This window comes from Bos javanicus, chromosome 3, assembly GCF_032452875.1.
Source record: "Bos javanicus breed banteng chromosome 3, ARS-OSU_banteng_1.0, whole genome shotgun sequence".
NCBI lineage: Eukaryota > Metazoa > Chordata > Mammalia > Artiodactyla > Bovidae > Bos > Bos javanicus.
Window position 1 is genome coordinate 25,286,638 of NC_083870.1, and position 22,963 is coordinate 25,309,600.

The window sequence follows — 22,963 nt, forward strand, 5'->3', positions numbered from 1 at the left end:
ATTTGGGATCTTCATGTTTCCATATAGATTGAAAAGTTTTTGTTCTAGATCTGTGAAAAATGCTGTTAGTAATTTGATAAGGGATTGCACTGAATCTGTGGATTGCCTTGGGTAATATAGTCATTTTGACAATATTGATTCTTCCATTCCAAGAACATGGTATATCCTTCCATCTGTTTGTGTCATCTCCAATTTCTTTAATCAGCATTTTAGAATTTTCAGAGTGGAGGTCTTTTGTCTTTTTAATTAAGTTTATTCCTAGGTATTTTATTCTTTTCGATATGATGGTAAATGGGATTGTTTCTTAATTTATATTTCTGATCTTCTGTTGTTAGTGTATAGGAATGCAGGAGATTTCTGTGTACTAATTTTGTATCCTGCAACTTTACTAAATTCATTAATGACCTCTAGTAGGTTTTGGTAGCATTTTTAGATTTTATAAGTGTAGTATCATGTCATCTGCAAACAATGACAGTATTACTTCTTCTTTTCCAATTTGGATTCCTTTATTTATCTTTCTTCTCTGATTGCCATAGCTAGGACTTCCAAAACTATGTTGAATAAAAGTGGGGAGAAAAGACATCCTTATTTCATTAATTTTAATACAAAGGAAATGAAAATATTGTTAGAAAAGTATATCTGGTTAAAACTAGCTCAAGAATAACTTTTTCTGGATATTTTTAATATAAATTTATTTATTTTAATTGGAGGCTAATTACTTTACAATATTGTATTGGTTCTTGAAAACTTAAATAATGTTAATGTCACTAAGGAAATCAAATCAGTAGTTAACAATTAAAAAAAATTTAAATCACAGGGCCCATATAGTTTTGTAGGTGAACTCTTCCAAATAATCTAGGAATTGTTTATCCCAATCTTATATAAACTCCATCAGCAAACAAAAAGATGTATTGCTCAGTCCATTTTCCAGGCTACTGTAAATTTGTTATCCAAACAACACTAGGACAGTATGAGAAAGAAAATTACAAGTGAGTTTCTTCATGGACAGAAATAATCTTAGTTTTTCTCTTAGGTGAGAAGGATTGGGTTGGATTTAACATAAAAGAATCAAAATTCTTACCAAATATAACACTATATAAAAATGTCAATGCATTTTTTCAGTCAGCAGCAAAGAAAGCCTCTAAAATCAGGATTCCTATAGTGTTTTGCATGAATAGAGATCCTCCACCTGCACAGTAGAATAAGCCATGGCCTCAGAGTTCCAAAGAATAGCAAGAAGAGATGAGAAAGCCTTCTTCAGCGATCAGTGCAAAGAAATAGAGGAAAACAACACAATGGGAGACTAGAGATCTCTTCAAGAAAATCAGAGATACCAAAGGAACATTTCATGCAAAGATGAGCTCGATAAAGGACAGAAATGGTATGGACCTAACAGAAGCAGAAGATATTAAGAAGAGATGGCAAGAATACACAGAAGAACTGTACAAAAAGATCTTCACAACCCAGATAATCACGATGCTGTGATCACTGACCTAGAGCCAGACATCCTGGAATGTGAAGTCAAGTAGGCCTTAGAAAGCATCACTATGAACAAAGCTAGTGGAGGTGATGGAATTCCAGTTGAGCTATTCCAAATCCTGAAAGATGATGCTGTGAAAGTGCTGCACTCAATATGCCAGCAAATTTGTAAAACTCAGCAGTGGCCATGGGACTGGAAAAGGTCAGGTTTCATTCCAATCCCAAAGAAAGGCAATGCCAAAGAATGCTCAAACTACCACACAATTGCACTCATCTCACACACTAGTAAAGTAATGCTCAAAATTCTCCAAGCCAGGCTTCAGCAATATGTGAACCGTGAACTTCCTGATGTTCAAGCTGGTTTTAGAAAAGGCAGAGGAACCAGAGATCAAATTGCCAACATCCGCTGGATCATCAAAAAGCAAGAGAGTTCCAGAAAAACATCTATTTCTGCTTTATTGACTATGCCAAAGCCTTTGACTGTGTGGGTCACAATAAACTGTGGAAAATTCTGAAAGAGATGGGAATACCAGACCACCTGATCTGCCTCTTGAGAAATGTGTATGCAGGTCAGGAAGCAACAGTTAGAACTGCACATGGAACAACAGACTGGTTCCAAATAGGAAAAGGAGTACGTCAAGGCTGTATATTGTCATCCTGTTTATTTAACTTATATGCAGAGTACATCATGAGAAACGCTGGACTGGAAGAAACACAAACTGGAATCAAGATTGCCAGGAGAAATACCAATAACCTCAGATATGCAGATGACACCACCCTTATGGCAGAAAGTGAAGAGGAACTCAAAAGCCTCTTGATGAAAGTGAAAGTGGAGAGTGAAAAAGTTGGCTTAAAGCTCAACATTCAGAAAACGAAGATCATGGCATCTGGTCCCACCACTTCATGGGAAATAAATGGGGAAACAGTGGAAACAGTGTCAGACTTTATTTTTCTCGGCTCCAAAATGACTGCAGATGGTGACTGCAGCCATGAAATTAAAAGACGCTTACTCCTTGGAAGGAAAGTTATGACCAACCTAGATAGCATATTCAAAAGCAGAGACATTACTTTGCCAACAAAGGTTTTCCTGTGGTCATGTATGGATGTGAGAGTTGGACTGTGAAGAAGGCTGAGTGCCGAAGAATTGATGCTTTTGAACTGTGGTGTTGGAAAAGACTCTTGAGAGTCCCTTGGACTGCAAGGAGATCCAACCAGTCCATTCTGAAGGAGATGCGCCCTGGGATTTCTTTGGAAGGAATGATGCTGAAGCTGAAACTCCAGTACTTTGGCCACCTCATGGGAAGAGTTGACTCATTGGAAAAGACTCTGATGGTGGGAGGGATTGGGGGCAGGAGGAGAAGGGGACGACAGAGGATGAGATGGCTGGATGGCATCACTGACTCGATGGACATGAGTCTCAGTGAGCTCCAGGAGTTGGTGATGGACAGGGAGGCCTGGAATGCTGTGATTCATGGGGTCACAAAGAGTTGGACACGACTGAGCAACTGATCTGATCCAATTTCTTTTTTAAACTTATTGTATTAATTAATTTTATTTATTTATTATTTTTGCTATGCTGTGCTTAGTCACTCAGTCGTGTCCTGCTCTTTGTGACCCTTTGGACTGTAGCCCACCAGGCTCCTCTGTGCATGGGATTTCCCAGGCAAGAATACTGGAGTGCATTGCCCTTTCCTTCTTCAGGGGATCTTCCCCACCCAGGGATCAAACTTGTGTCTCCTGTGTCTCCTGTATTGCAGGTAGATTCTTTACCCAGTGAGCTATCAGGGAAGCATCCATTATTTTTAATTGCTTAATTATATTAATTGCTTTATAGTGTTGTGTTGGTTTCTGCCATATGATAGCAGGAATCAGCCATAAATATACATATGTCCCCTCCCTCTTGAACCTCCCTCCCAGCCCCCACTCCTCCCCACCCCTCTAGGTCGTCAGAACACTGGGTTGAGCTTCCTGTGTTGTACAGCAACTTCCCACGAGCTATGTATTTTGCATATGGTAATGTATATATTTCATGCTACTCTCTCAGTTCATTCCACTCTCTCCTTACCACGCTGTGTCCACATCAGTTCTCTATGTCTAAGTCTCTGTTCCTGCCCTGAAAATGGTTTATCAGTATCATTTATGCATTAATATATGGCATTTGTTTTTCTATTTCTGACTTACTTCATTCTGTATAACAGGCTCTAGGTTCATCTACCTTACTACAACTGACCCAAATGGGTTCCTTTTTATGGCTGAGTAATATTCCATCGTGTATGTATGTATCATGACTTCTTTATCCATTCATCTGTTGATGGACATCTAGGTTGTTTCTACGTCCTAGCCATTGTAAATAGTGCTGCAATGAACACTGGGATACATGTGCCTTTTTGAATTATGGTTTTCTCAGGGTATATCCCCAGTAGTAGGATTGCTGGCTCATATGATAGTTTTATTTCTAGATATTTTAGAAATCTCCATAATGTTCTCTATAGTGGCTCTATGAATTTACATTCCCACCAATTGTGCAAGAAGGTCTCTTTTCTCCACATCCTCTCCAGCACTGATTGTTTGTAGAGTTTTTTGATCATGGCCATTCTGACCAGTATAAGATAATACCTCACTGTAATTTTGATTTGCATTTCTCTAATAATGAGTGATGTTGGGCCTTTTTTCTTGTGTTTATTGGCCATGGCCTCCAATTTCTGACAGCTGTAGCTGACCATGCAGGGGCTCCTCCTTGAAGCATCCCATAAAAGTTCAGTCAGTAGCAGTCGTAAGATGCCACTATAGACAAAGCATCTTAGCAATAACCTTATCTTCTTCAAAGAATTCTGTAGTCAAAAATGAGACATGAAAGAACTTTGGAATGGAGGTAGTAATATGCTTATCGTATTACAATTACTTTTCTGCTGGAGTGTGTTTTATGGGAGATGAAAACTCCCAGAGGACAATGAGCTGAGAGAAGAGAAATGAGGGTAGAGAAAAAGAAATAGATGGCCAATATAAAGTGGTACAGTCTTGGAAGTGGGGGAATGAAGTACGATGGGGGGGGGGGTGTGGAATGGACGTATGAGAAAATAGACTATGATGAATGACGTCAATCCTTATTAGTACCAAAAAACTAAAATAAAAATTTTAACTATTACCTGAATTCTAAGTCACATGAGACTAGGGGTAGCATCCACCATATTCTCTATTTCCCAGTCATGAGCATCAGTTCAGTTCAGTTCAGTTCAGTAGCTCAGTCGTGTCTGAGTCTTTGCGACCCCATGAATCGCAGCACGCCAGGCCTCCCTGTCCATCACCAACTCCCGGAGTTTACCCAAATTCATGTCCATAGAGTTGGTGATGACATCCAACAATCTCATCCTCTGTCGTCCCCTTCTCCTCCTGCCCCTAAGCCCTCCCAGCATCAGCTCCAGTAGCATGTTGGGCACTTACCGACCTGGGGAGTTCCTCTTTCAGTATTGTATCATTTTGCCTTTTCATACTGTTCATGGGGTTCTCAAGGTAAGAATACTGAAGTGGTTTGCCAGTCCCTTCTCCAGCAGACCACATTCTGTCAGACCTCTCCACCATGACCCATCCTTCTTGGGTGGCCCCACACAGCACAGCTTAGTTTCATTGAGTTAGACAAGGCTGTGGTCCATGTGATCAGACTGGCTAGATTTTTGCGATTATGGTTTCATTATGTCTGCCCTCTCCCAACACCTACCGTCTTACTTGGGTTTCTCTTACCTTGAACGTGGGGTAACTCTTCACGGCTGCTCCAGCAAAGCGCAGCTGCTGCTCCTTACCTTGGAAGAACGGTATCTCCTCATGGCCGCCCCTCCTGACCTTGAACGTGGAGTAGCTCCTCTCGGCCCTCCTGCACCAGCGTAGCCGCTGCTCCTCGGACGTGTGGTAGCTCCTCTCGGCCACCGCCCCTGACCTTGGGCGTGGGGTAGCTCCTCTCGGCCACCACCCCTGACCTCCAGCGTGTGGTAGCTCCTCTCGGCCACCTCCCCTGACCTCGGGTGTCGGGTAGCTCCTCTCAGCCGCCACCCGGGACCTTGGACATGGGGTAGCTCCTCTCAGCCACTCCTGTGCCTTGGCAGCCTGGTGCTCTCGTCGCCGCCCCAACCTCGGGCGTAGGGTAGCTCCTCTCGACCGTGCTTCTGTGCAGTCATGAGCATAAGGCCTGGCAAATAATGGACACTCAACAAAATTTGTTGAATGAATAAGTAGCTAATAAAATATTAGCAGGCTAGAAGGAACTGTATGGTGTTGTATTAGAGTGGTAAACATCATTATGAACACATGTTTACCTTAATAGAGACATATATGTATTTATAGAAATAATTGTGTATATGCAAGTATAGATGTGTTATTTCTTAATTCTTTTTACTGAGACAGCCTAGAAACAAAAGACACTCCAGTAGCAAAGAGCATGCCCAGTGCCCAGTTCTTGGTTTTTAATACATTTCTCCAATAAAAGAACCAGGGATCCTTGGAAATTGGCTGATTCAAAAGACTGGGGCAAGAATACACAATAGGAGCCTGAAACATATTATAATGCTAGGAAGTAAGGAAGTGCTCACAGGAAAAAGCAAACAAAACAATGAAGGGATATGTCAAGGGGACCCGGAAGCCAAGTGAAAGAGCTCCCAACAGTCAAAGCAAGGAACAACTGAGTTAAGTGACACAATCAAGAAAGTAGTATTGGGTTACGCACCAAATGATAAAATAAATATTTATGATCCTTTCTGCTGTAAATGATTGATTGAATAAATAAATAGAGTAGAAATTTTCTAATACAGAAGACTTTCAAATATTTTCATAGATACTGCCCCCCATAACATAACTCTCCATATTTTAAATGAGGGGCTGTGGCTCCACATGCTAACTTTCTCACAAAGTCTATAGTATGGAAAGTTGGGGGTGGGAACACTTAATAGGGGAAAACGTGAGCCAGGGATCAAGGTTACCATCCTCATGAGAAGCAATGTTGACGGCGAGTACTCTTGATGTGATCCTCATGAATGGTACCTGGTGTCTTTAGTCTTTCTCCCCAGTCCCATGACTCCTATCTAAGAAAAACATCAGACAAACCAAAAACTCTGCAAAATATCTTACCACCCCAAATTGTCAGCGTGATCAAAATCAAGGAAAGTTTGAGAAATTGGCAGAGGTTGGAGAAGGCAATGGCACCCCACTCCAGGATTCTTGCCTGGAAAATCCCATGGATGGAGGGGCCTGGTGGGCTGCAGTCCATGGGGTCACAAAGAGTCGGACACGACTGAGCGACTTCACTTTCACTTTTCACTTTTCATGCACTGGAGAAGGAAATGGCAACCCACTCCAGTGTTCTTGCCTGGAGAATCCCAGGGACGGGGGAGCCTGGTGGGCTGCCGTCTATGGGGTCGCACAGAGTCGGACACGACTGAAGCGTTAGTAAGAACATATCAATATTGATTCATTCCTTGTGACAAATTTAACATACTAATTCAGGATGTTAACAGTAGGGAAAACTGGGTGTGTACAATGTGCAATATCTTTGCCAGTTTTCCGTGAATCTAAAACTATTTTAAAATAAAAAGTATAATTGAAAAATAGTAGCTAACATATATTGAGAACACAGTATATGCCATAAACTGTTCTAAAGCAATTATATCTGCTGTTTGAATCTTCATAACAACCCCATAATGTAAGCACAATTATCTGCATTTCAAAAAGAAACTGAAACAAAGAAGGATTAAATTATTTGTCACACAGCCAGCAACTGGTAAGCCAGCAAGTACTGGATCAGGGGAACTGGATCAGGAGAAAGAATTTTGTCCTCTCAGTACAAGAGTATCTCTGGAAGTGCTTCTCGGCACTAAGGTTTGATTCTCTGATTTTTAATAACCCTTTGTTGTAAAGAGGAAGAAGGTTATGGCAAGTCTGAAAGCTAATGTGGAGGAGTTTGAGAAACTATGATAATAAATAGAGTAATAGGATTTCAAACTTCTATGAGAGTGAAGGCGGAGGGAGAAGAGATTATGGGCATACATGTGAGTAACTTAAGCTTTGTAAAAACAATTTCAATAAAATGAGAAATTTACTTAGTGGGATAAATTGGCAATGGTTATTACCCAAAAGTATAGTGGAGAAAAATGGCTACCCTCTTAAGGATTAAGGCAGCTGGCTCAGGTGGTGGGCATACCATTAGGCAAAAACAATCATAAAAGTTTTAAAATGTGGACGGTTGACAAATTGTATAACTTGATTGTGAACAAAAATAGAAGCTTAGGGATTAATAGCCAGCCTAAAGGGGGGAAATAAAACAAGAAACTACGGACACATCAAGAAGGCACTGCTAAGCACAAAAGAAAAGGTGAAGTGTGACAATCAAAGCATAGCAGACAGAAAATGAGATTTGTTTTGTTTAATATATTAAAGAGTTGAAATAAGGCAGTTCTATTTCCAGTTTTTTAAGGAATCTCCACACTGTTCTCCATAGTGGCTGTACTAGTTTGCATTCCCACCAACAGTGTAAGAGGGTTCCCTTTTCTCCACACCCTTTCCAGCATTTATTATTTGTAGACTTTTGGATCGCAGCCATTCTGACTGGTGTGAAATGGTATCTCATAGTGGTTTTGATTTGCATTTCTCTGATAATGAGTGATGTTGAGCATCTTTTCATGTGTTTGTTAGCCATCTGTATGTCTTCTTTGGAGAAATGTCTATTTAGATCTTTGGCCCATTTTTTGATTGGGTCATTTATTTTTCTAGAGTTGAGCTGTAGGAGTTGCTTGTATATTTTTGAGATTAGTTGTTTGTTGGTTGCTTCATTTGCTATTATTTTCTCCCATTCTGAAGGCTGTCTTTTCACCTTGCTAATAGTTTCCTTTGATGTGCAGAAGCTTTTAAGTTTAATTAGGTCCCATTTGTTTATTTTTGCTTTTATTTCCAATATTCTGGGAGGTGGGTCATAGAGGATCCTGCTGTGATGTATGTCGGAGAGTGTTTTGCCTATGTTCTCCTCTAGGAGTTTTATAATTTCTGGTCTTACGTTGAGATCTTTAATCCATTTTGAGTTTATTTTTGTATATGATGTTAGAAAGTGTTCTAGTTCCATTCTTTTACAAGTGGTTGACCAGATTTCCCAGCACCACTTGTTAAAGAGATTGTCTTTAATCCATTGTATATTCTTGCCTCCTTTGTCAAAGATAAGGTGTCCATATGTGCGTGGATTTATCTCTGGGCTTTCTATTTTGTTCCATTGATCTATATTTCTGTCTTTGTGCCAGTACCATACTGTCTTGATAACTGTGGCTTTGTAGTAGAGCCTGAAGTCAGGTAGGTTGATTCCTCCAGTTCCATTTTTCTTTCTCAAGATCGCTTTGGCTATTCGAAGTTTTTTGTATTTCCATACAAATTGTGAAATTATTTGTTCTAGCTCTGTGAAGAATACTGTTGGTAGCTTGATAGGGATTGCATTGAATCTATAAATTGCTTTGGGTAGTATACTCATTTTCACTATATTGATTCTTCTAATCCATGAATCCATGATCCAGCAATCCCACTGCTGGGCATACACACTGAGGAAACCAGAAGGGAAAGAGACACGTGTACCCCAATGTTCATTGCAGCACTGTTTATAATAGCCAGGACATGGAAACAACCTAGATGTCCATCAGCAGATGAATGGATAAGAAAGCTGTGGTACATATACACAATGGAGTATTACTCAGCCATTAAAAAGAATACATTTGAATCAGTTCTAATGAGGTGGATGAAACTGGAGCCTATTATACAGAGTGAAGTAAGCCAGAAGGACAAACACCAATACAGTATACTAACGCATATATATGGAATTTAGAAAGATGGTAACAATAACCCTGTATACGAGACAGCAAAAGAGACACTGACGTATAGAACAGGCTTATGGACTCTGTGGGAGAGGGAGAGGGTGGGAAGATTTGGGAGAATGGCATTGAAACATGTGAAATGTCATGTATGAAACGAGATGCCAGTCCAGGTTCAATGCACGATGCTGGATGCTTGGGGCTGGTGCACTGGGACGACCCAGAGGGATGGTATGGGGAGGGAGGAGGGAGGAGGGTAAGAAAAAATAAAATAAAATAAAATAAAAAGAAGTTGACGGGGTTGGAGACTGGATGGATGACTAAGAGTCTAGACAGGAGTCTAGCCAAGGATAGCGAGTGAGAAGTGGGCAGTGGGGGTGTGGGGTGCGTGTCCTGGAGTTCCTTTTTCAGGTATCCCCATGCACATTCCCAGGACAGCATGGGGACCTTAGAAAAAAAAAAAAAAGAGTTGAAATATAAGAAAGAGTCAATAAAACCATTGTTTTGGCAGGTGAAGTTAGAAATAGTTGACTCCCCTGAAGGAAATGGTGGAAGAACTGAATAGATTCATTCAGAAATGGAGTGAGGCAGAGGGAGCAGCCTCTGATATGACCTTTTAAAGCAGTATTTGTTCTGCTGATTGACTTGTGCATCAGCTGAAATTATTTTGTTTTTGAATGGGTGTTATAGTCATCCTTTTCTTCCTACGATCTGACTTCAAATGTTTTCTTTTTCCTCTTATTCCTCACTTATATCCATTTGCATCAGCCATAAGGTGGAGCTTTCAGTGGAAGTTTTCTGAGAACACATATTGGAAGGAGACAGAAATGGAGTGTAGGACCTCTTCCTTAATATCAGAGAATATGTCTTCCTTTTATAGACTGACATCTTCACAGAACATAGTCAAAGTAGATTTCAGTGAGACAGTCTTCTTTCTGTTAAAGTCTTACTAGAAAAAATCTTTTAGTTTCCAAGAAATCCTCTCTAACTTATTCAAAACCTTAAAGATGCTGCTGTTGCTGCTACTGCTAAGTCGCTTCAGTCGTGTCCGACTCTGTGCAACCCCAGAGACGGCAGCCCACCCGTCCCTTTGATTCTCCAGGCAAGAACACTGGAGTGGGTTGCCATTTCCTTCTCCAATGCATGAAAGTGAAAAGTGAAAGTGAAGTCGCTCAGTCGTGTCCGACTCTTAGCTACGCCTTGGACTGCAGCCTACCAGGCTCCTCCGTCCATGGGATTTTCCAGGCAGGAGTACTGGAGTGGGGTGCCATTGCCTTCTCCATTAAAGATGCTAGTGTTGTAAATATCAGTATTTCTTTATACCTCACATAGAAGCCAATGCTTATCAATATCAAAAAATGATGTCAAATAAAATGCACACGATAAAAATTGCATATTGATATGATTTTTAATAGAACTCTGCATATAAACTATAGGAAATGTAACTTTTTAAAATGCACTCTTAAACATTAGTGTATTCAGGTTCTTTAGAGAAACAGAACCATTAAGAGATATATATCCATATATCTCTATCAATCAGATCAGATCAGTCGCTCAGTCATGTCCAACTCTTTGCGACCCCATGAATCGCAGCACTCCAGGCCTCCCTGTCCATCACCAACTCCCAGAGTTCACTCAGACTCATGTCCATCCAGTCAGTGATGCCATCCAGCCATCTCATCCTCTGTCGTCCCCTTCTCCTCCTGCCCCCAATCCCTCCCACCATCAGAGTCTTTTCCAATGAGTCAACTCTTCCCATGAGGTGGCCAAAGTACTGGAGTTTCAGCTTCAGCATCATTCCTTCCAAAGAAATCCCAGGGCGCATCTCCTTCAGAATGGACTGGTTGGATCTCCTTGCAGTCCAAGGGACTCTCAAGAGTCTTCTCCAACACCACAGTTCAAAAGCATCAATTCTTCGGCACTCAGCCTTCTTCACAGTCCAACTCTCACATCCATACATGACCACCGGAAAAACCATAGCCTTGACTAGACGAACCTTTGTTGGCAAAGTAATGTCTCTGCTTTTGAATATGATATCTAGGTTGGTCATAACTTTCCTTCCAAGGAGTAAGCATCTTTTAATTTCATGGCTGCAGTCACCATCTGCAGTGATTTTGAAGCCCAGAAAAATAAAGTCTGACACTGTTTCCACTGTTTCCCCATTTATTTCCCATGAAGTGGTGGGACCGGATGCCATGATCTTCGTTTTCTGAATGCTGAGCTTTAAGCCAACGTTTTCACTCTCCACTTTCACTTTCATCAAGAGGCTTTTGAGTTCCTCTTCACTTTCTGCCATAAGGGTGGTGTCATCTGCATATCTGAGGTTATTGATATTTCTCCCGGCAATCTTGATTCCAGTTTGTGTTTCTTCCAGTCCAGCGTTTCTCATGATGTACTCTGCATATAAGTTAAATAAACAGGGTGACAATATACAGCCTTGACGTACTCCTTTTCCTATTTGGAACCAGTCTGTTGTTCCATGTGCAGTTCTAACTGTTGCTTCCTGACCTGCATACACATTTCTCAAGAGGCAGATCAGGTGGTCTGGTATTCCCATCTCTTTCAGAATTTTCCACAGTTTATTGTGATCCACACAGTCAAAGGCTTTGGCATAGTCAATAAAGCAGAAATAGATGTTTTTCTGGAACTCTCTTGCTTTTTCCATGATCCAGCGGATGTTGGCAATTTGATCTCTGGTTCCTCTGCCTTTTCTAAAACCAGCTTGAACATCAGGAAGTTCATGGTTCACATATTGCTGAAGCCTGGCTTGGAGAATTTTAAGCATTACTTTACTAGCGTGTGAGATGAGTGCAATCAATAGATAGGTATAAAAATGAGAGATTAACTCATGAGATTTTAGAGGCTGAGAAGTCTCAAAATCTGCTATCTGAAATCTGGAAGCCTAGGAAAGCCAGTGGCATGCAGTTTGAGTCTAAAACCCAAGGACTGAGAACCAGGAGCACTGGCATTCAAAGGCAGAAGATAGATGTCCCAGTTCAGGCCAAGAGCAAATTTGTCTTTCATCTGCCTTTTGTTCTAATCAGGCCTTCAATCAATTAGATGATGCTCACAGCATTGGTGAAGGCAATCTTCACTCAGTCTAATGACTCAGATGCTAATCTCTTTCAGAAATAGTCTGACAGATACACCCAGAAATAGTATTTGACCAGTTATCCGAGCATCCCTTAGCCTAGCCAAGTTGACACAGGAAATCAACCACCACAATTAGTTTGACCAAAGAACAGCAAGAAAAATCATCTACATAGGAGTTGCATTCAAGCTCCTATTTTCTTTTTTATATTAATGTTTAACTGACATACAGGTGTACTACTTAGTGATTTGATATTTGCATATGTTATAAAATGGTCACTATGATAAATCTCGGAGAAGGCAATGACACCCTACTCCAGTACTCTTGCTTGGAAAATCCGATGGACGGAGGAGCCTGGTGGGCTGCAATCCATGGGGTTGCTAAGAGTCAGACATGACTGAACGACTTCACTTTCACTTTTCACTTTCATGCATTGGAGAAGGAAATGGCAACCTACTCCAGTGTTCTTGCCTGGAGAATCCCAGGGATGGGGGAGCCTGGTGGGCTGCCGTCTGTGAGATCGCACAGAGTCGGACACGACTGAAGTGACTTAGCACTTAGCACATGATAAATCTAGTAACCATCTGTCCCCAGACAAAATTATTACAGTATTATTGACCATATTCCTTCTGCTGTGTATTACACCCCTGTGGCTTATTTATTTTGTAACTAGAGAGTTATATCTCTTAATTACCCCTTCACCTGTTTCACCCCCTCACCTTCCTCCTCTCTGGCAACCACCTGTTTGTTCTCTGTATGCATGAGTGTGTTTTTGTGTTATTTGTTTTATTTTTGTAGACTCCACAAATAAGTGATATCATAAGGTATTTATCTTTCTCTGATTTATTTCACTTAGTGTAATACCCTCTAGATCCATCCATATTGTTGCAAATGGCAAGGTTTCATTTTTTTACATTTGGGTAATATTCCTTTGTATCTATCCTTTTCTTTATCCATTCATCTACCAATGTACTTTTCCAAAGACTTTAAGGTAAAACAGCTAACCACAACTGACCTTCTTGTTCCTACATCCAGCAAGCATTTTTCAGACTTTTTTACCTGTCTTCTCAGTAGCATTCAGAACCACTGGCCACGCTCTCCTTCTAGAAATACCCCCACCTTTCGGCTTCAGTGACAGGAACTCTACTGGGATTTCCTCTTCCCTCTCGGAACATCGGACCATACTTCCACTCCCAGGCCTGTCCTCTTCCTCTTAGCCATTGACTGTTGGACTCCCAAAGCTCAGTCAGTTCTAGGCCTAGCTCCACTGCTCACTGCATGGTGTCTCCAGGCAGATTCCACCCAGGCTTCACTGCTAGGTATGAGTAGATGACTCACCCATATCTACCCCTGCTCTGGGCACCAGGCCCACCAGTTGCCTACTTGACATGTTTGGATGTCTCAAGTGTGTACAAACTGAATTTATCTAAAAACCAAAGTTCTAATTTCCTCATTAGCCCACTCCTAGACTCTTCTTTTTCTGGTATTCCCTATCCTTATAAACAACACCACCAATCAACCAGTGAAATAAAATTATATTTAATCAGAGAAATTCATACTTTTTCAGATAGATGGATATAGTATAAAATACTACCTTCCTGATGCTGGGAAAGATTAAAGGCAAAGTGAGAAGGGGCGACAGAGGAAGGGATGGTTAGATAGCATCACCGACTCAATGGACATGAGTTTGAGCAAACTCCAGGATATAGTGAAGGACAAGAGACTCTGGCATGCTACAGTCCATGGGATCGCAAAGTCAGACATGACTTAGCAACTGAACAATGACAACATAAAATACCACATTTGGAGGGCATAAGAAACCTAAGCGAGCATACTAAAAGACATTGAATAAATAAATGATATATATGAATTTGAAATTTAATAGGAAAGGAAGCAGCTGCATTCTACTGAACAATACCTAATTCCTTCAGCAAGTGGACTTATCCTATGATAGTCTTAATTTGGGTTCATTTGACAGCAGAATGTTACACAAAAGTTGGAAGCCAGCAAAAGCAAAATTTTAATTCATGGAAACAAGGATTGGCATCTATAAAATAGAAAAAGGCAACTCTGCATAGTTGCATTTAAGATGTACAAGATCATAGTCAGAGACAAACTTCCTTGGACGTCATTCAGACATCTTCCTAGTGGTACCCTGCATTTTTTAGGAAGGTTGAGAGTCAGAGAGTGTCAGGCTGGAAAAGAGAAGTTAAGGAAGGAGAGATAACAAAGGTAGCAGACCCTTTGCCTTTGTGTGTGGTAGATGTTCCATTGTGTCTGACTCTGCAACCCTGTGGACTGTAGCCTGCCAGGCTCCTCTGTCCATGGGATTCTCCAGCCATGAATACTGGAGTGGGTAGCCATTCCCTTCTCCAGGGGATCTTCCTGACTCAGGGATCGAACCTCAGTCTGCTGCATTGCAGGCAGATTCTTTACCATCTGATACACCAGGGAAGTCCACTGTTTGTCTACACTACCGTGTATAATACTCACAGCTCCTCATAACCTTATGACCAATCATCTTTTTCCCCAAAAGATTACTCATTGATCAGCATAATACACTTCGATGTAGGTTCCCCTCAACCATAAATTCTGAACTTTGTACACAATTTTTAAAAGTTTTAACATAGCACAAATGTATGAGTAACAGATATCTGATAAAACATTAAAAAATCAAACATTTAGATAAGCATTTAAAGAAATGACTTACCATGAGTTATGGGTTTTGAAATCGTCCCCAAAGGATTTACCACAAATCCCTTCACTGAAGACATTTAAAATTAGATTCAAAGAAAAACTTGAGTGAGAGAATATTCAAGTGAAAACTCCCACACTAACAAATATGAAACAGATGAATTTTTAGCTTTTTCTATTTTTAATATATACAACTGTTATTTATCTGATTCATTAAAAAGTAGATTGATATTCTTAACTCTTGGCCACAAATTACATAAAATAACATAAAAATTAAGTCAAAAGCACTTCATTATGGTTCCAAAGGCATGCAGTTATATGACAAGACATTCAAGGCCAAATTGTAAACTTCGAATATTGCTTTTATCACTGACAGAAACAGGGTTCCTAGGGAAGTTCTTCTTTAGAAAATGATCTACTCCCAGGCTCCCCACAATTCACTAGGGATTAGGAACTGCAAGCCTGCAGCTGATTTTAATTGCCACGATGATGCATAAGGAGAGATGTGATATCTGGAGTAACTGGCTTCTAAACAATGAGGGGCTTTAAAGATTAAAGTCAACACTTTAAATTGCACTCAGGATGGAATAGGAAGCTAATGCTGACCATTGAATGCAGGTGTAATATTCTCCATATGTTTTGGACCTTGTCACTGAAAGAGATCAAGCCCTCTGCATCACACACAATAAAAACTCCAGGACAATGCGTTATAACATGCTATCTGGAAGGTTAGCAACACAAAGATCGTGATGGTAAATAGCACAACCAGATAGTGAAAGGTGTTCTTAGATGTAGGATGCCAGTCTGAGAAACCAGAGGTCATCTGTGAGGCCTTCTGAGCCGAAATCAAGCAAGTTGCTGCATCTCCATGTACTTTGAATACCTGCAGTCTTGGCCTACAGGTGAATCTGTCCATAGCTTCTGATGCTACCTGGTAACCGTGGAAAAACTGGACACATCAATAGCTGGCTAGCCCCTTTCACATATGAAAGGGTCAGGTATCAGACCCTTTCATGCCTTAGACTTTACACCTGAATTCATTGAACTTATTGTAAGAGCAAATCATAAAACTTGAAAAAAATAATTTTTTGTAACCATAGTATCCTAAAGAAACTGCAACCCTTAAAGGAGACAGTCCTTGGTGAGCTAAATAATATTAAATGCAAAATCTTACTGGAAAAACTAAAACAAACCAGGAGTGACTGTTAATGTGAAAGAAAATTCTCTGAATAGTGTAGTTTTGTTTTAGCCACTGACATATGGGAAAATTTATGTAGTAAAGTATATGCTTATAAAGTTTCAACTTATATTTAGTGGGGGAAACAATTTATTATACCAAAAGAGCATAAATGTATGACAGATGGTAATGCTTTTTTTCTTTTTCTCTATTCTTGGCAGGGTACACTTTTAGCTGAAAGGCTTTTGCTTCTTAAAACTATGAACATTGTCATTCACACCTATTTTCTGAAATTAAACAGACCAATTCTAAGATGAAACTCCCTATAAATTTGGTTACTATATAGTGTCTTCCCCTTTTGTATCATAAATTATCTAGCATACCACTTTCTCTAGAATAATGAAATAAGCCAAAACTAGGGGAAAATATTATGTAATAAAAATCTTTATCTTTAATTCTGTAAATCAATTTTGGAAAACCTATATTTAAATTTATTCTGGTAGGACTTTACAAATGGAACTACTAAAAATTATATTGCAAGTGGATTCTTCCTTCTTGAAATCTTTATTTTTGAATTTTAAAATGTTCAGTTCTTTTAAAAAAATCACTTGCTAAATTACAATTAGTGTGTTTAAATGTCTAGCAAAGGATCTTGTAGATTCATCTTCTGAAAAATGGTCAAATATTCTCCTAAGTATATGTGACATGGGCAGACTAGTCTGTTGTATCACTTTAATATGCAGACTATTTTAAAGTAAGAAATGCATTTACTTGGTGAATAGGTGAAAGAATGTGCTGTATGAGCAGGTGGAAGTCCAGGCAAAGGATGAGCTCTCATTGGTAATACTAAATGAAGTCTCTCGAACAGCAGGAATTAGATCTTTGTGCTGTTCACAGTAGCCAGATTGCACCCTGCCTACTTGAAAGTAACAAGGCTGTTTTCTCATGCCATTTTGAAGGCCCACTACTGTTAGATTTACTAAAAGCTGATTTCTCAAATGAAAACTATTAAAAATACTGGAATAGTTAAGTAACTTTAGTTGCTATAGCAAACCCCAACATTTCAGCAGCTTAAGAAAATAAAAGCCTATTTCTCATTCACTTAATCATATACTTAATGTTCTCAAGCAAATACCTTTGGTGGAGAAATCAAGGCAAAACTGAGGGAAAAGGGGCCCTTTGCATCACAGCAATCATTCAGAGATTCAAGGATTTCTGTGTCACTCCAATAAACAGGCAAATATGGGAAGAGAACGAACAATTCTTGGAAGATGTAACTTACAACTTTAAATTGTAAGACAAAGCTAGTGACATTTTCTCTGTGATTATAAAATAACACTTAATTTTACTCTTTTCTCCCTATTTCATTTTTCTCCATTGTTTTTCTTTCTTATCTGCAGTCTGTTTTATTAATCATCTGCTAGTGATCTGGCTGAACTGATTGTATGTAATATGTTTTATTTGAAATATGCATTCACATTCAAGAAGAAAGAAAATTGGTAACATGGTATGATATATATAAACATCTAGTCAATTTTTTCTTATAAAACATAACTGGAAGGACAACAAGCTTTTTTACTGCTTTTCTAGAAAAGACATAGGACTTTTTTTTCCCAAACAATAAAAACCTATAGGAAAAATTATGATCAAAATTCAGAATGATGTAATCAGTTATTACTTATTTTTTTTATTTATAACAGTGTTTATATATTCAATATAAAGCTTGAATCTTTATATTCAAGCCATAATCCAGAGACAGTTTTCATCTTATATAGAAAATTTTAGTGAAGAATCAAATTTTGGAGAAAATTCTATGATAATGAGTCAATGGTGGCCTGGGTGGTTGCTCTGGAGACCCTCAGGAAAATCCCTTTCTGGCATGATACCTCTGGCATCACTATGCATCAGATATTTTATCCTTATGACAAGAAGAAAGGGATTCAGGTTGTGATTTGTGATTGCATGGATGTACTCTCCCAAAAGATAAACCATTCATATTTCAACAAGAAAATAAAAGTGGAATTTTTTTTGTAAATTTCCTGTGGAAAGACTTTCTATAAATTATACTTTCTCTTTAATATCTGTTGTAAAGAAGTGGGGTAGGAGGAGAAACTTTCCTTTCATTGATCCAAATTATGAACAATAGTTGAAAAGAAGCATCATCTTTAAACCTCAGATGAAGTAAGACAGTAGTAAATAGGTATCATTATCCCATTCAAACACAATTTCTTCCTCAAAAAAAGCAATAAAAAGTGTCAGAACACTTTCTTGCAATGAAGGATCATCTGCAGGTTGTGCTGAATGAAGTTAAGCTTCAAGTCACATGCATCATCTTAGCTACCCTGGCCCATCGGAATAATTGAAACACCTCACCTCCAGGCCAAGTGCAGGGCTGGGAGGAATGGGTAAGCACTGGTCACACTGCATTATATAGTGAAAAAGACTAAAGACTAAAGAAATAGCAAAATACCTTTGGCTGAACTCTGCCCCTGGTTGTCCTCAAAGTTGTCCCATTGTAATAAAAATTAAATAAAAATAAGTCTAAAAGAGAGACATCTCTCATTTTAGCAGGCCTAAAACAGTGGTAATAGTAGTGTAGAATTTAAGCACACTGAAATTGGGATTCATATAATCCTGGATTGTAATTCTAGTGCCATCAGTGATACACTGTGAGACTTGGAGCAAGATTGTTTTTAAGTAAATAATGTAACAATGTACAGCATATAACCAGTGCTCAAGAAACAAGAGTTGTTGTTAGATTATTATGATAACTTTCATTATTACTTTGGGAACTCTGATCAGGATACTTTAGATATTGGTGCTATGTGAAGGAAAGAGGGAAAAGACTAGTGGAGCACAGTGTAAAAGAACTTGGGCTAATCAGGAAGAGAAAACAGTTTATAGACACTCTTTCTGATTACAGTTATATCAAGGATCCTGTGCAAGAGTAATTGGACCTGTTTTAGTAAGGCCTTGGGAGGCAGAACCTAGACCAAAGCAGGGGATGGAGGGAGAGACAAATTGGCTTCACATAGAGAAGCATCTTGGGCAGATTAGAGAGGAAGAGAAAACAGCATGGGCTGTCCTCTGAGTGGAGTCAGTTCTTCATTCTGAGTTTCCCAAGGTGGAAGAAATCTTGGTAAAGAAGTCGTGGACGGGATTCTAGGGATTCTGTATTTCTCGACAATTCCTCGGACCAGAGAAGGCTCTAAAGAAGCAGCAGAGGGTGGGAGTAAAAGAAAGTAGCTTGACCAGCTCGAGGCTAGTTGTATCCTTTCCTCCTCCACTTGCACATTTCTACGACTGGGAATTTCTGATTTAACCTTGGGGACTGGAGTCCCGCCCACAAGTTGCCGGTTACCGTGGCGACGGAAGCGGTTGACCAGAGCCTTTAGAACACGTTTAGCAGAGGGCAGCCAATCCCTTCAGGAACTGGGCGTGGCTTCGGTTACTGTGGCAGCGGGGACGCTTAGTCCGGGCCTGAGGCCAGTTTAGAGGCTAATGCTCCTCCCGTTCTTTGCATGGCACCCAAGAAAGAGAAAGGCGGGACAACCACCACTGGCTCTAAGATATGGGAACCCTCGCTCATAGCTGCACAATTCAACCAGGTATGCCCGGAACCCCGTAAATCCTTTCTGACCACCCCCCTACCCCGACTCCAGTGCTGAAAGCCCGAGCCAGACTCCAGGCGACGCTGCCAGGCTGGCCTTCTCTTCTAGACATCACCGCTGCCCCCTCGGAAAATTGTACTTGGCACCGCTCTCCCAGGACTGATGGTTTTGTTCACAAAAATCCTAGGGTCCCACCCGCAGGGAGCATTGAGGGAAGAGAAAAGGGGACTTGGGTTTCAAGAGGGGATGAAAGTGAGTGGTGGGGGAAGAGTAGAGGCTCTGACATCTCACCATCCTTTTCAGTGAAGGCATCCAGAAGGTACTCCGCAAATGTACTGGAGTTGTCTTTATGAACTACTCACTTTCTCCTGATTTCTCCTGAGGAAAAAATCCTGCTGACTCATTTGTAGCCTGGCACATAGTACGGCTTCAGTAAGAGCTGTATGAAAACAGACATGGAGTATCAATGCATTTGTTATCAGTGTATTTAATACAAAGGAGCCTTCTACAGATAGGAAAGGATGACTTTCTTATGCAATGCCCTAATACCACAGTATCAAACGTTTTGATGTATTTTGAAGGTAGTCTAGGAGATCAGAGTAGTGAGGGGTTGACTGCTAGACTCATCCATAGGATGACACAAAGGCAATCTATAACCCACCTGCCATCCATCACTGACCAGTTCTCCACTCTACTCATACCCACCACCTCCAGTGAGTTGGGCAGCCCAGTACCTCCTGTCATCTGCTGCCAGAAATTCACTTCAACACTAAGTTGTTTCTAAGTCAAAGATAACATTTGTAAGGAGGAATTCTGGGAATTCCGGGCTGCTATTCCAAAAACACCTTAAAAAACTGGAAAAAAATTTTTTTCATTTTCTATGCATATCTGTTGCACTAGAGAGTGAGTACTTAAAGGAAAAATACATCTGAAGTTTCATGATGTTCTCATGAGAGATTTCTATTTGTCCTTATTTTCCACTATTATTGTTTTTCCCTGTGAACAGTGATCCTGTCTGATATGAAATTCCACCAGATGAAGAATTTTGTGAAAGTAATTGAGATATTGCCGATTCTGACATGATGTCATGGAAATTGGGGTTATTTCTATAACCTTAGGAATGAAGGATGTCAACTCAGTAATTCCCAGTTACGTTCTCAAATTCTCAAAGATGTTTTTTAAAATAGTCTATAAAAGCACCCTCTCTTTTGCTTTTATAATTCAGTACTAGCCAAAATAATTTTTTCTCCATTTTCTTTGAAATTGTGTAGGCCAAGTTTGGGCTTGGAGAGAACATTTCTGCTTGAATTATAAACTGCTGAACAACAGAGTTTGATGGAGCTGCTGACATTGCATTAAGCTTTAATGTTGCAAATATGAAGCTATAATTTTCCTAGTTGAATGGAAAACCTAAAGGCACTATTTTCCCTTATGATTTGAAAACCTGAAATAATATTCAGCTTTCTTGTTCCTGCCTAAACAATATAATTTCAATAAATCTTATATGTAATAGAAAGAATTTGGACTCAAAGAAATATGTAACTTTAACTACAACAAGTAAACTTTGGTCAGTTTGTTGAAATACAACAAACTGAAGGTTTTTTATTGCAGAGGGAAGGCAACTACCCTCCACCTCCTCTCATATTTTTTTCTCAGCTTGGTTTCATGTCTGATCCCAGAGGAAAATTCCCAAATTAAGCCTGAAGTCCAGTGCCCAGAGGCATGCCCTAACCACAATGTAATAGACTGAATTTGGGTTAAAGATGACTATAGATGTGTAAATTCCTTATTCATAAGGCCTAGCAAAGTTATTTGTACATATTGGGTGTGCAAAAAATGTTACTGCTTTAGTTTCCAGGGTTTCTTTCTATGGAGTTCTACCGCTGTGCAAACTGTGCTCCATTATATATGGTTGAGTATGTGTGTGCGACTCTGTGATTGTGTGTGAAGGGAGAGGGAAGTTTTCCTCTCAGTCTTCCATAAGCCAGTTTTTAGAATTAACTGATTAAATAGTCCTAATCAATAGTAAGTTTGAAGTCCTGTTTGCATGGACCAGCACTAGAGTTTACAGAAAATAAATAGGTTCACAACTTGGTTTTAGTAAATTTACTTTGGATCAGTATTTTGGGCTGTCTCTTGGAGGCTAGAATAATCCTCAAATTTTCAGTACATTTTAGTTGGCTCTAAAACACAAAGTGATAGCAAATAATACAAGGCAGTCTATTTCTAAGCATTAGATGATTATATTTAGTCTAGAGGTTAGGAAGATCAAAGGGGGCTGAGATAGCCAGGAAATGCTTTTTAAGATATTTACCTTTATCTGAGTTCTGAAGAATAGGTAAAGTTTGAATAGGTAGAAAGCAGGAGGACAATTATTTTCAGAAAGGAGACCAATATGTGCCTTAAATGAACCTGGGACACTTAAATTGAGAGAGGAAAAAATGCAGGTTAGATACCTTCTAGGTATACATTGCTCGTAAATTAATTCTGTCAACCAAATGATCATTTACTAACTTTGTTATCCAAACATTTAGCTTGTTATTATATATGTGAATAGATAATATTGTTATATATGAATATATTACATTATTAGTGTATTGAACTGTCACACTTCAAATTAGGTAAATTGGAAATATTTAGGGACAAGACTATAAAAATGCATCTTAATGTTGTCTTGTATATGACATAGACATTATATTTATGGTATCTTGCAGCATTAAGTGTTAGAGATGCTTTGGTGTTATATAAATTAAAATCTTTTCATGCAACTGTCAAGGCAGCCTCTACTGGCCACAGTGAGGAACAGGTGTTAACCCAGGTCCTCGGTGATAAAAGGTGCTATCTGGAAGCATTTTGGTCTAAGATATCTTTATTTGTATTTTTTATTGTGGTAAAACATACATATATCAAGAAAGTTATCACTCTAAACATTTTTAATGTACCGTTCAGTGAATGGCATGAAGTATCTTCACATTATTGTGCAACCATCACCACCTTCCATCTTCAAAACACTTTCATCTTCCTCAACTGAAACTATATCCATTTCCTAATTCCACTACCTCCCTCCCCCACCCAGCACCTG

General features: G+C 39.5%; 1 protein-coding gene across 6 annotated transcripts in view; it reads left to right on the plus strand.

The window, feature by feature from the left end:
* Positions 1 to 19,669: 19,669 nt before the first annotated feature.
* Positions 19,670 to 22,963, plus strand: part of SPAG17 (sperm associated antigen 17) — a 252,618-nt gene continuing 249,324 nt past the window's right edge. For 4 of the 6 annotated variants that reach the window (XR_009734982.1, XM_061409660.1, XM_061409681.1 and 1 more), the window contains exon 1: positions 19,672 to 19,878. Coding sequence is in view for 5 of the 6 variants with exons in the window: in XM_061409660.1 (XP_061265644.1) it covers positions 19,792 to 19,878 (87 nt within the window). In the remaining variant the exon portion in view is untranslated. Of the gene's footprint in view, positions 19,879 to 22,963 lie in introns of all 6 variants that reach the window. The other 2 variants (XM_061409692.1, XM_061409687.1) reach the window with 2 other exon arrangements.